This window comes from Bufo gargarizans, chromosome 1 (assembly GCF_014858855.1).
Source record: "Bufo gargarizans isolate SCDJY-AF-19 chromosome 1, ASM1485885v1, whole genome shotgun sequence".
Classification (NCBI taxonomy): Eukaryota; Metazoa; Chordata; class Amphibia; order Anura; family Bufonidae; genus Bufo; species Bufo gargarizans.
The window spans coordinates 226,167,261-226,179,984 of record NC_058080.1 but is presented as its reverse complement, the minus strand read 5'-3'; the positions used below and the strand labels follow the sequence as shown (position 1 = coordinate 226,179,984).

At 42.0% G+C, this 12,724-nt stretch overlaps 1 protein-coding gene across 4 annotated transcripts in view; it reads left to right on the top strand.

Moving 5' to 3' along the window:
* Positions 1–9,538, top strand: part of SEC24B (SEC24 homolog B, COPII coat complex component) — an 80,147-nt gene extending 70,609 nt beyond the window's left edge. For all 4 annotated transcript variants that reach the window (XM_044301944.1, XM_044301937.1, XM_044301929.1 and 1 more), the window contains 5 exons: positions 3,238–3,375; positions 4,619–4,723; positions 7,004–7,096; positions 8,296–8,399; positions 8,740–9,538. In XM_044301944.1, the coding sequence (XP_044157879.1) occupies positions 3,238–3,375; positions 4,619–4,723; positions 7,004–7,096; positions 8,296–8,399; positions 8,740–8,854 (555 nt within the window). In that variant the 3' untranslated portion in view covers positions 8,855–9,538. The remainder of the gene's footprint in view (positions 1–3,237; positions 3,376–4,618; positions 4,724–7,003; positions 7,097–8,295; positions 8,400–8,739) is intronic.
* The last annotated feature ends 3,186 nt before the right edge of the window (positions 9,539–12,724 follow it).

The window sequence follows — 12,724 nt, the reverse complement described above, 5'->3', positions numbered from 1 at the left end:
AAAATAAAAACCGCAACCAAAGGCTACATGCACACGTTGTTTGTTTCCGTGTCCGTTACGCTTTTTTTTGCGGATAGGATGCAGACCCATTCATTTCAATGAGTCCGCAAATAACGCGTACAGCACACCGTGTGCTGTCCGCATCAGTATGTCCATTCCATTGCCCCGCAAAAAGTGCATGTCCTATTTTTTTTTTCTAGTTTGTGGCCGAGGATAGGCATTATTACAATGGATCCGCAAAAAAACTGGATGCCATTCGGAACGTCATCCTTTTTTTTTTTTTTTTGGCGGACCGCAAAACACATACGGTCGTGTGGATGTAGCCTAAAGGGTTTTTCCCCATCTCATGAAGTGATGACATAGTGCATGTCATCCAAGCTCTGGGACCACCCCCCGTTCCCGAGTAGAAAGGGACCACAATACTAGTTTCACAATGGTGGTGACACAGCCAGCCGCAGTGCAGTGACCTAGAGTCCATTGTGCAGAGAAAACCTTGAAGGGCTGTTAGCTGCATATCCCTTTGTTCTCAGGATTGGTGAAGGTAACCTGATACATATAGTGGCATATATACTAAGACTGGTATGTCATATGGCAGTCTTAGGCCTCATGCACACGACCGTTGTGTGCATCCGTGGCCGTTGTCCCGTTTAACGTGTTTTTCTGCGGTCCCATTGACTTTCAATGGGTCCGTGGAAAAATCGGAAACTGCACCGTTTGGCAGCCGCGTCCGTGTCCGTGATCCGTGTCCGTTTTTTCCTATCATTTCAATGGCAAACTCTTGACTTAGTTTTTTTTTTCATTTTTCATGTCCGTTGATCCTCCAAAAATCACGGCAGACCCACGGAAGAAAAAACGGGCACGGATCACGGTACAACGGAACCACGTTTTGCGGACCGTGAAAATAAACTGTCGTGTGCATGAGGCCTTAGTATAAGGTCCGATGGTGTAAAATGCACAAAACGCCTCTTAATAAATTTGGCACATCTGACAGCAGATGCTGGTGTATATTTGAACTACTAACCCATCCCGCTAAGGCTTACCCAGAAATAGCGAGAACAGTGAAAGGTCACAAATTATGGCGCATTCAATATCTGCAGCGTAATTAGCAATTTTTTTTACGCCACAGAGTCGCATACCACACTTGAGGTTTTTTTTTCAATGCAATTATGACAACTGACAAACTGCTCTGGTAAACCTACCTTAATGTGTTGACGCAAGGAGAAAGTTTAGTACTCCCAAACGGACGATGGCATAGCTGAGGTAATGCCTTCTGGACGGCGCAGTATAGACGCCAGGTTCTCAACCTGTGGTATTTGTACTTTAGGGGGAGCATGCCATTCTCTGGAACTACTTGTATTGTCCTCATCCTATACATTTAATGAGGACATTTCATGGTTTTATATTAATTGCGATAAATACTTTTACTTGGGGGCTGATGCGGCCACCCTGCCTGATTATTTTTTTATTTTTTAATATTTTTTTTTAATTATTATTATTTTTATTATTTTTTTAAATATCACTCTTGCTCCCCGCTGTGCCCCCCAGCCCCCTCCGTCCACACCATTTTCCTGCTCAGTATGCTAATAGTATTGGCATACTGAGCAGGAAAACTACGGGGGGCACAGCGGGGCACAGGAGCGATATTTTAAAAAAAATCAGGCAGGGTGGCAGCATCAGTAGGGGGTACCCCCCAAGTAAAGGTATTTTTCTCAATTAATACAAAACCATGAAAGGTCCTCTTTAATATGTGCAGCACAAAGTAGGATCGTATCCTTGGGGGTCCTTTAATGTAATCGAGGTAAATGTTACTGGGCTTAGTAATGTTAAAGAGCACTAGCCTACGATTATACAGGATCCTAGATTGCTTTTTTTGTGCGTTTTGGGATTGGAACTCTAAATTAAAATAATTTAAACAGGCATAGACACATTCTTTGCTTTTAAATGGTCAAGAAAATCTGAGGCAGCTTCTAATATTCTTAAATCAATAGTAAACCTAGCGATGAATGATAAAAGTAAATGGAGATAAACTGCTTTTTAGTCTTAAGGGTTTTCAGTATTTTCTTACTTTTTTTTTTTTTTTCTTAATTAATTAAAAGAAAAATACAAATTTCCTCCTGATCACTTCCATTTCTGGATGCGGAGGCTGGGGCTCGGCATGGCTGTTCTCCCGTTGCAGACAGAAAGGCGCATTCTGCAGCCAGTTGTCTTCCAGCCAGACACATGTTTGTGGGTAGGAGGAGGAAAAAAGGCTTTATCCCCCATCCACACTGTGTAAAACCTTGATGTATATCTGCTGCTATACAATTTGCTAGGAACTTTGTAAACTATGCATTAAGTATGTTCTGTTTTTATGGCCTCTGTGCCGTGTCGCAGTCCGCAAACAGTGGGTCCACAATACATGGGCACCGAACTCCGTATTGTGATGTGGACCCATTAACTTGAATGGGTCTGCGATCCGCATCATGTCCTGTCTTTTGCGGAGTGGAGGCACGGATCGAAAACACTCGCTGCATGCCTCTGCACTGCAAAAGATAGGACATGTTGTTGTTTTGTTTTTGTTTTTTTGCTGTAGGTTGCGGATCGTAGACCCATTCAAATCAATGGGTCCAAATTGCAATACGGAGTTCATGCTGCCAGTGCCCGTGTATTGCGGACTCGTTGTTTGTGGTCTGCAACACAAGGCCATACGTTTGTCTGAATGAGGCCTTACTCTGAATTCAAAGGGGTTCTCCAGGAGTTATTTTAAATGACCACACACAACGTGTCCTTCAATGTGAGTGGGACTGGTTGCCTCCACTTGCAGAGCTACCTAAGGGGGTGAGGGGCAGGGCTCCACTACACATTCCGCTCTGACACTTGCATATACTTTACATTGGTGAGTCTTCCTGGCAGGCTGCTCAGCCATGATGGCATATCATAGGCAGATCACATCATTACCATCTATTGTCCTTGCCTCCTCATTCCCCTAGTCAGCCCTGCAAGTGGTGACAACCAGTCCTACACACAATCTTTAAGACCGACTGCTTGCGGCCATTTTGACTTCTTCCCAGAGAACGCCTTTAATACTAACATTCAGCTGTTCCGCTAGACTTCGCTGTGGTGTTCCATTAAGCAAATCGGTACAGATAATGGAATTCAGTAACTGTAAAGCACCGATTGCCTGAGTCATCTGTGACATGTTGTTAATGTGCTTGATGGCAATTGCAAAGAATAATTTCATTTGTACCGTCTCCTCAGAAAGCCTTCAGGACTGGCACCTGCACACGTCTGGACGATCGTGTTTTTGCAATGTGCCAGATAAAATCTCTGCCGTTGCTTCATCTGATGAAAATTATTCACCCAAGCCTCTACCGAATAGACAGGCTTACTGATGAGGTAGGAAAGCATCTACTTGAAATATGAGGCAATTTGAGGTCTTGCTTTGGGCTATGCGATTCTAGACTGACATGTAATTACTCTTGTGTCATTCCAGCTAGAAGTGTGCTTTGTAGTCCTTTGGCTTTATTAGATTAGTCCTGTGTAGAAACACTAATGCAAATTGAGGTTTCTCCATAGCAATTATATTTCACTATTATATTGTATTGTTTTTTTTTAAAGAAATCTGTGACCTGGTTGGTCATTACGGGCAACTTTGCATTAGTTATATACTTTATATGCTTTTGGTCACTGTAGGCTAGCTTCACACAAGATGTTCCGGCAGAGGAACACACTGACTGAGTTCATCGTATCCAGCATAATGGGACCTGGCTGGGATCCGGCATTAGTGCTGGGATTCAGCAGGACAAAAATCACTTCTTGCAGCAGTATTTGGCTGAATCTTGGCACACAGGCCGGATCACCGCCAGGTCCCATTATAGTCTATGGGGCCTGGCTCCAGCTGTTTCCGGCAATGCCAGATGCTGTAACCTCCAGCAGGCTGTTCCTCTGCCCGAAACAGCCTGCTGGAACGTTTTAGTGCTAGTGTGAAACTAGCCTTAGGGTACTTTCACACTTGGGTTAAACTTTTCCGGTATTGAGTTCCGTTTTAGGGGCTCAATACCGGAAAAAACTGATCAGTTTTATCCTAATGCATTCTGAATGGAGAGCAATCCGTTCAGTATGCTTCAGGATTTCTTCAGTTCAGTCACTGTATGGTTTTTGGACGGAGAAAATCCTGCAGCATGTTGTGTTATTTTCTCCGTCCAAAATTCCGGAACATTGCCGGATTGGCGGATCCGGCATTATTTTTATTGAAATGCATTAATGCCTGATCCGGCCCCAAGTGTTCCAGAAAAACAGATCCGGTTTTGCGGTCTGCGCATGCACAGACCTTTAAAAATGTGAAAAAGTTAAATACCAGATCCGTTTTTCCGGATGACAACCGGAGAGACTGATTCGGTATTGCAATGCATTTGTGAGACAGATCGGGATTCGTCTACAAATGGTATCCTTTTGCATACAGATTGCTGGATCTAATATGCTACAAATGTTATTGCTTTCCATTTTTTTTTTATACACTTAGTCATAGTCTGGGGATTGTGATTTGTTATGTTTTCTTTACTTCAGATTATTATTTCTTTGAGCCAGAAAATTAAAGAAGTTGGGATAATAATTTAGTATTTTATGCTTTGTTTCACAGGGGGCGATTCTGGTTAATGACTTGGTTGTTCCGCAGCCACGTCTTCAGCAATTATCTGCCGAGAAACTTGAGCGGGATGGCGCTTTTCTCATGGATGCTGCTTCAGTATGTTCTCACTTCCTTTGTGTTAGAGCCCATTTACACACACACTCCGAAAGAGCAGGCAATGATTAGGAAGGAAGAGAGCGTTCGTTCCCACTCATTCTAGTAACATTTGCTGCCGTATGGGGATGAAGGATTGTTACTATGATTGTTGGCCCCCCATACAGTTTTTGTGTCGGCATTACATTTCTGTGTACACAGGGTGATGTGCTGCCTTGGTGGTACATGAAAGATACATTTGCTCATTTGTCGGCTGACGACGGGCACATTTGCAAGGGCCAGTTATCGTGAACAAGCATTCATACAAACATTCATTCCTGATCATTGATCAGATCCTTTCCCTCAAAGAAGGGCTCTTACTTATAAAACATTTCATGCAGGTGTAGTACGTGTATTTGCTGTAATATGTGGCGAATGAGACATAGGAAGAGATTTATCATCCCTATATTCCAGAAAAATGGCTTAAAAGTCGCACACTTTTTGCATCTTTTCAAATGCCATTTGTGCAGAATTTTTGTGTGCAAATATCGATTTTACGCCTTCCTCGGTTTTCTGGCGTAAATGACGGCCAAAATCTGCTGCCTCTAAAGATTAAGTTGTTACCATGATAAAAAGGCTTAAACCTAAAAACCTACACATGACATGCAGCAACTAACAGTATGCCACAACTATGCCTACCGTGAGTGGATGTTCTCTGCCTATAAATCTGGTATATTATGCACAAGCCTATTGTATTAGGAAAATATGTCATTTGCACATCTCGGGCTAGACTGAGAAACACAGCCCTTTCCATCCTGGAGGTCCTCAAGCTGCAAGAAAGGAGATTGAAAGCTCCAACTAACTGCAGCTTGAGGACCTTTGATGTCACGCGCGGGAGAAGCCAGACCAGTGGTTGTAAGTACACAGAAATATGTGTTTTTCCCCCCCTGTGTGTGAGACCTGTGTGTGCAGCAGGGCTGTGTGTGTGTGTATTTATGTAAGTTGTGTTTGTAGCAGAGCTGTGTGCTTATCTTCAGTGTTTGTGTGTATGTATAAGGCTACTTTCACATTAGTGTTTTTTGCGGATCCGTCATGGATCTGCAAAAAAGCTTCCGTTACAATAATAAAATCGCATGCATCCGTCATGAACAGATCCGGTTCTATTATGTCCTCTATAGCCATGACAGATCTGTCTTGAACACCATTGAAAGTCGATGGGGGACGGATCCGTTTTCTATTGTGCCAGATTGTGTCAGAGAAAATGGATCCGTCTTGCTCCGCACCACATCGCGGACAGAAAAACACAACCAAACGGAAAGGAATGCATTTTATTGCATTCCGTTTCGTTCACTTTTGTCCCCATTGACAATGAATAGGGACAAAACGAAAGCGTTTTCTTCCGCTATTGAGATCCTATGACAGATCTCAATAGCGGAATTGAAAACGCTTATGTGTGCGCTGTAGAGCTGTGTGTGTATAATGTGCATCCCACATTGCTGTGTGTGTGTGTGTGTGTGTGTATAATGTGCGTACCGTAGTGCTATGTGCGCTTGTATTTTTATGTCGTGATCGTGGACAGTAAAAAAAAACAAAAAAAAAAAAAAAACGAACCTAACATACTTAAAAAAAATTAATAAATAAATATAGCAGAACAAACATGAAAGGAACAAGCACTGCAGAGCTAGGCCAGGAGACACCTGTACTTGGTAGGTACATTAAATGAGGTGACTACATGCACCATTGCTGTTTGTTACAATGGTCAACAGATCACACAGGAGCTGACCAAAACTATTAACCCCCTCTATGCTAGACTCCAAAGTTTAATGGCCTTGACCGCCTCTACTTTTATAAACCACAATTAATAAGTAGAAAAAATGTATTTCTAATTTTCTGTGGCCTAAACCCAGAGGCATCTTATAGTAAGGTGCACCTCATAGTCTGAAGAATACGGAAATGCCCTTGGAAAGATATTGATGAAAAAGGCAATCGTACCCAGACAATTAATAAAATGTAAATTCAGGGCATTGCTGCTGTGTTTTTCTTAACTATGCATTTCTAAGCAGTACTGTTCACTGCTGTCAGTGCTTGGTAACTGCAAATGCTGTAGGCATATACATTTGACAAATGAGACGTTCTTGTAGATTGAGGTTATTCAGATAGCTGGAACATGTATTGCAGCCTAATGTTCTTATAGTGTCAGACATATACTTTATACTGTGTTTTGTCTTTTTTTTTTTTTTTTTTTTTTGTTTTACACTGAGCAACCGTGAACTATAAATCTGAATGCTATTTTTTTTGTTACAGTCACTTTACCTCTGGGTTGGAAGAAACTGTGATACCAATTTTTTGAAGGATGTCCTAGGATTCCCTAACTATGCATCTGTGCCCCAAAAAATGGTAACTACAACTATACATAGATTTTTTTTTTTTTTTTTCTTGGTTGTATTTTTAATGCTTCACCCACCAATAAATGTTGCTTTAGACAACTGGGCCTTAAAGGGGTTTTCCCATCTCAGACATAGCGATATGCCCCCATTGTCTGATACAATGATAACGGAGCGGGGAAATGAACTGAGGGTGCACTGCGCAGCTGCCCTTCATTCATTTCTATAGGGGGGCCACCGAAAAAAGACAAGCGCTGGCTCTGCTATTGCAGTCTGCCCCATAGAAATGAATGGGAGCAATGTATTTTCTCGTTTGTGTAAATTCAAGTTGGTCATCTAGAATTATAATAGTGCTATATGTTGCTTTGTTCACTTTCACATAAAGGGGTTTTACGGGAGTTCAAAATATTGATGTCCTGTCAGACTCCCAGCCCCCCTGCCGATCAGCTGTTTGAAGAGGCCGGGGCCTCTTCCTACATCAGTGACATTACTTTCATAGGTCAAGTTCGTTTTCTATTGTTTAATTTAGTATTTTCATGCAAAAAGATGTTTAGTTGCTTCTGGTAGTCATGGAAGAGAAGCTGTGAGTCCTGATTCCCCTCCCCAAGTGGGTTGCCTGACAGCGCTACATGTATACAAACTTCTACAATAAAAGCTGCTAATGATTCTATGGGCTGGAGATAAAGGACTCCATTTTCTCCAATTTCACATAAAAATTTGTAATGAAATCATACACATTGGTGCCAGGCAGCATCAGCGCGCACTGTGCAGTTGTGGTTGAACAGCTGCACCGTTTTCTCTATATTCGTGCACTGCACTTCATTAGAGCTGTGCCCGAGTGTTGAGCACAGAGTGGAATCTGGTCGTATTATGCCACTGGCGCTGCAGTTATGACAGCTCAGACTCTCCTCCTTGCCAGTGATTGGCTGCAGCAAACACACTGGGTATTCAGGACTTGATGCCATTTAGGCCTTGTTCACACAGTCAGTGTTTGGTCATTGCCAGGTGCAGTTCTAAACAAAGAACAGGTTCAAACCTAATCTGTGTAGCCTCCAATCCTGGCTTTGGTTCACAATCAATGATGGAAATCGCTGACCAAAAAAAAACGGATGTGTGACTAAGGCCTAGTGCAGATTTTTTTTACTTTGTTTCACAGCTTTTTACATCTTGTATACATGAATTATTTCACTGATTTAAGGTTTTCTTTTGTAGACCCAGCTTCTGGAGTTGGACAATGTGGCATCAGAAAGAACACACAATTTTATTTCATGGCTTAAGCAGGACAGTCCATTAAACTCTGTTTTATATGTGTTGAAGTAAGTACTCAAGTGTGCGTTGTTTTTTTTTGTGTTTTTCAAAAAAAAGCCAAGTATACAAACCAAAATTGAAAGCTACTGTATGCACTTTTTATTTTGACACATCCTCAAGTCCATTATAATCCTATTATCAGAAATGCAGTTCATAGATTTTGTTTGTGTTTTCTAACTTTCTAAATTGGTTTGTGTTTTCTAACTTTACTTTGTGGGTTTTCTGTGAATTGTTGTCTTCACTACAGTAACGTTTATTTTAATAAAATGACTTCTAAAAGATTTTAGAAAGGGATTTAATACTTGCCTTGTTCTGCTCTATAGTAATAATTCATCTTTGTGATTCCAGGGACGACAGTGCTGGGAAGACTGAATTCTTTCAACATTTAATTGAAGACCGTTCAGAGGCTGCATTCTCATACTATGAATTTTTACTTCACATTCAGCAACAAATATGCAAGTGATAAGGATATGCAAAGCAGCCTTTATCTTGAAAAAGTAGCTCCACTTAATACCGAGCGTCCCGGCCTTTGGTGTATATTAATTCTGTTTCTTATAAATAGGCCACACCTTTTTCTTTCTTTTTTTTTTTTCTTTTTTTTTTAACGGTTTCCAGGCTGTTGTGAATTGGCATCACGGTCTCTGTTTTAGGCAGAGTTTTGTGTGTTGGGTTGTGTGGCATTTTGGTGCAGTGTTTTTTATTTTATGTGATGAATGACTTATACATTTACATTTGGCAACTGTTTTTCTCTAAATCTATTTTTCCGGATATGAACAGACGCCAAAGACCAGTGTTAGTGTTTACTACAATTTAAGAAACTTATATGATCTTTTGGCATCCTTGACTGGGAACATAAGACTTGGCATATATCTCTATAGAACGAAGCTGTATCATGTATATAGAAAAGAATTTGTAAAATGTAAAAATGTAACTAAGAAAATGACTTGCTGAAGTGTGACACATTGATGAATGTAGAGCCCTTCTACAAATACATTTATCCCAGATAAAAAAAAAAAGTTTACAATAATTCTGTGGACTTATTTATGACTGATGTACTAATTAAACATATTTTGCTTGACCATGTGTTTTATACTTATGCAAGTGATATCTATTTTAGAGACCAGCATTAAAAGTTTTAGACCCTTGATTTATTGGAAATGTTATTAAACCCTTTTATTTCTCTGAATACTATAAACTTTTCAGTGTTCGATTTGACTTTGTGTATTACTGGCATGCCCGATTATGTACTTAAAGTGACCCTCCATTGCAAGAAAAAAATTCTGGGAAACTAACAGAATACTTATCTGGTGAATTATTTATCATTTTCTTTTTTTTTTTAAAGTTTCCAAGACAGTTGCACTGCTTCTCGGACTAGCTAATGCTTACTGTGCATTGGTAGCCTAAAACGCTTCCTACTTGTCCAGTTCTGTTTTTGGAGTGGCCTACACTGCAGGGCTGGACAAGTAGGAGGTGCTTTAGGCTACCAATGCACAGTAAGCATTAGCTAGTCTGAGAAGAAGAACCCAGGAATTATCATATCTGCAATTAAAAAAGATGAAAAGAGGTCACATGTACATTTTATGTTAATGTTTTTTTTTTTTTTTTTTTTTTTTTTTTTTCATGAACAATTTTGGAGTGGTTGACCAATTTCCAGTTTAATAGGTTAAATGCCATTTACAGTCATGTATGCTCCATACAAGCATACATGACTGTATACTATCCCCTCGGCTGTCCTGGCATCAGTGAGGTAAACCTACTCACCTGTCATTCTCCGCATGCAAGATGGCGACAACCTGTGCCTCTGGATGCTTCTGGGCAAGCTTCTTTTCTTTTTATGTACAGATACAGGGAGTGCAGAATTATTAGGCAAATGAGTATTTTGACCACATCATCCTCTTTATGCATGTTGTCTTACTCCAAGCTGTATAGGCTCGAAAGCCTACTACCAATTAAGCATATTAGGTGATGTGCATCTCTGTAATGAGAAGGGGTGTGGTCTAATGACATCAACACCCTATATCAGGTGTGCATAATTATTAGGCAACTTCCTTTCCTTTGGCAAAATGGGTCAAAAGAAGGACTTGACAGGCTCAGAAAAGTCAAAAATAGTGAGATATCTTGCAGAGGGATGCAGCACTCTTAAAATTGCAAAGCTTCTGAAGCGTGATCATCGAACAATCAAGCGTTTCATTCAAAATAGTTAACAGGGTCGCAAGAAGCGTGTGGAAAAACCAAGGCGCAAAATAACTGCCCATGAACTGAGAAAAGTCAAGCGTGCAGCTGCCAAGATGCCACTTGCCACCAGTTTGGCCATATTTCAGAGCTGCAACATCACTGGAGTGCCCAAAAGCACAAGGTGTGCAATACTCAGAGACATGGCCAAGGTAAGAAAGGCTGAAAGACGACCACCACTGAACAAGACACACAAGCTGAAACGTCAAGACTGGGCCAAGAAATATCTCAAGACTGATTTTTCTAAGGTTTTATGGACTGATGAAATGAGAGTGAGTCTTGATGGGCCAGATGGCTGGATTGGTAAAGGGCAGAGAGCTCCAGTCCGACTCAGACGCCAGCAAGGTGGAGGTGGAGTACTGGTTTGGGCTGGTATCATCAAAGATGAGCTTGTGGGGCCTTTTCGGGTTGAGGATGGAGTCAAGCTCAACTCCCAGTCCTACTGCCAGTTTCTGGAAGACACCTTCTTCAAGCAGTGGTACAGGAAGAAGTCTGCATCCTTCAAGAAAAACATGATTTTCATGCAGGACAATGCTCCATCACACGCGTCCAAGTACTCCACAGCGTGGCTGGCAAGACAGGGTATAAAAGAAGAAAATCTAATGACATGGCCTCCTTGTTCACCTGATCTGAACCCCATTGAGAACCTGTGGTCCATCATCAAATGTGAGATTTACAAGGAGGGAAAACAGTACACCTCTCTGAACAGTGTCTAGGAGGCTGTGGTTGCTGCTGCACGCAATGTTGATGGTGAACAGATCAAAACACTGACAGAATCCATGGATGGCAGGCTTTTGAGTGTCCTTGCAAAGAAAGGTGGCTATATTGGTCACTGATTTTGTTTTTGAATGTCAGAAATGTATATTTGTGAATGTTGAGATGTTATATTGGTTTCACTGGTAAAAATAAATAATTCAAATGGGTATATATTTGTTTTTCCCCTCCCCTCCATGACGGCACCTTACTTGGAGATTATCCTCCTCCTCCAGCCAGGCAGGGACAGGAAGGTTCAAAAGGGCCCGCCTCCTCACTTATCTTGAGTGTCTTCCTGTCCCTGCCAGGCGGAGGATAGGACTACGTTGTGCTCCGGTCGGGAGCTTTTCGCGGAGGGCGGGTGCATTGCGCCAGCCACGGTCTTACCTTGGGCAAGTAAGTCCGTTCCATGGATGCCTGCCGCGGTCCCCTTTTCAAAACTCGCGCGCGCCAGCGCGTAGTGGCAGGCCGCGGCAACCGGACACTCAGGGAGTACTTCCGGTTTCCAGGCTGCCCGCTGCCCGAGATTCTCGGCTCCGGCGGGTGACGTCATCTAGGGGCCTAATTGAGGTAGCCGGAGAGTTGCCCGGCCGGATGACGTCGGAGGTCAGGGGGAGGACTTCCGGCCACACGTACATTTAAAATCTGGCGCCCTGGTCAAGTCGGATGTCGGCCTCTGACCAGACAGTTGCAAGCTTCCTGCAGCCTCAGACATCCGCACGTATGGATCAGGAGGAGGCTATGGACCAACCTGTAGCTGTGAGTGACATCCAGGTTGTGAGTATGGAATGCTGCTTGCACTATACTAAGTCTTTCTCATCTCTCCCCTTTTTTTGTATGGAAGAGTGACAAGGATAGCTCTGTTAGGCCTAAAATATTGCCGAAATCTAAAATACCTAGATGTCGCGTATGTTCGGCCAAACTCCCCGATAACTATGCTAAAAAACTTTGTGAGAAATGCATTGATAGCATCGTTAGGGAAGAAGCCCCGTCCCTGAAACAGGAATTGCAGTGCCTGATTAAGCAGGAAATAAAAAACGCTTTCTCAGATTTTTCCGCAGCTCCTAACGTCCCATCTACTTCCAAACAGGGGCCTAGGAAAAGATCCCCCTTAAAAACCTCTTCATCTGCCTCTGATGTTTCTTCAGATAGCGAGGAGGATAGTTTTAATTCCGACTCTGATGAAGATTTTAAAAATTATCTATTTTCATCTGACGATATAAAGGATCTATTAAAAGCGGTCAGGGATACCATGGAAATTAAGGAAGAAAAAGTACATAAGTCCGCCCAGGATAAAATGTTTTCAGTATTAGAAACCAAGAAAAAAAGGGTATTCCCGGTACACAAA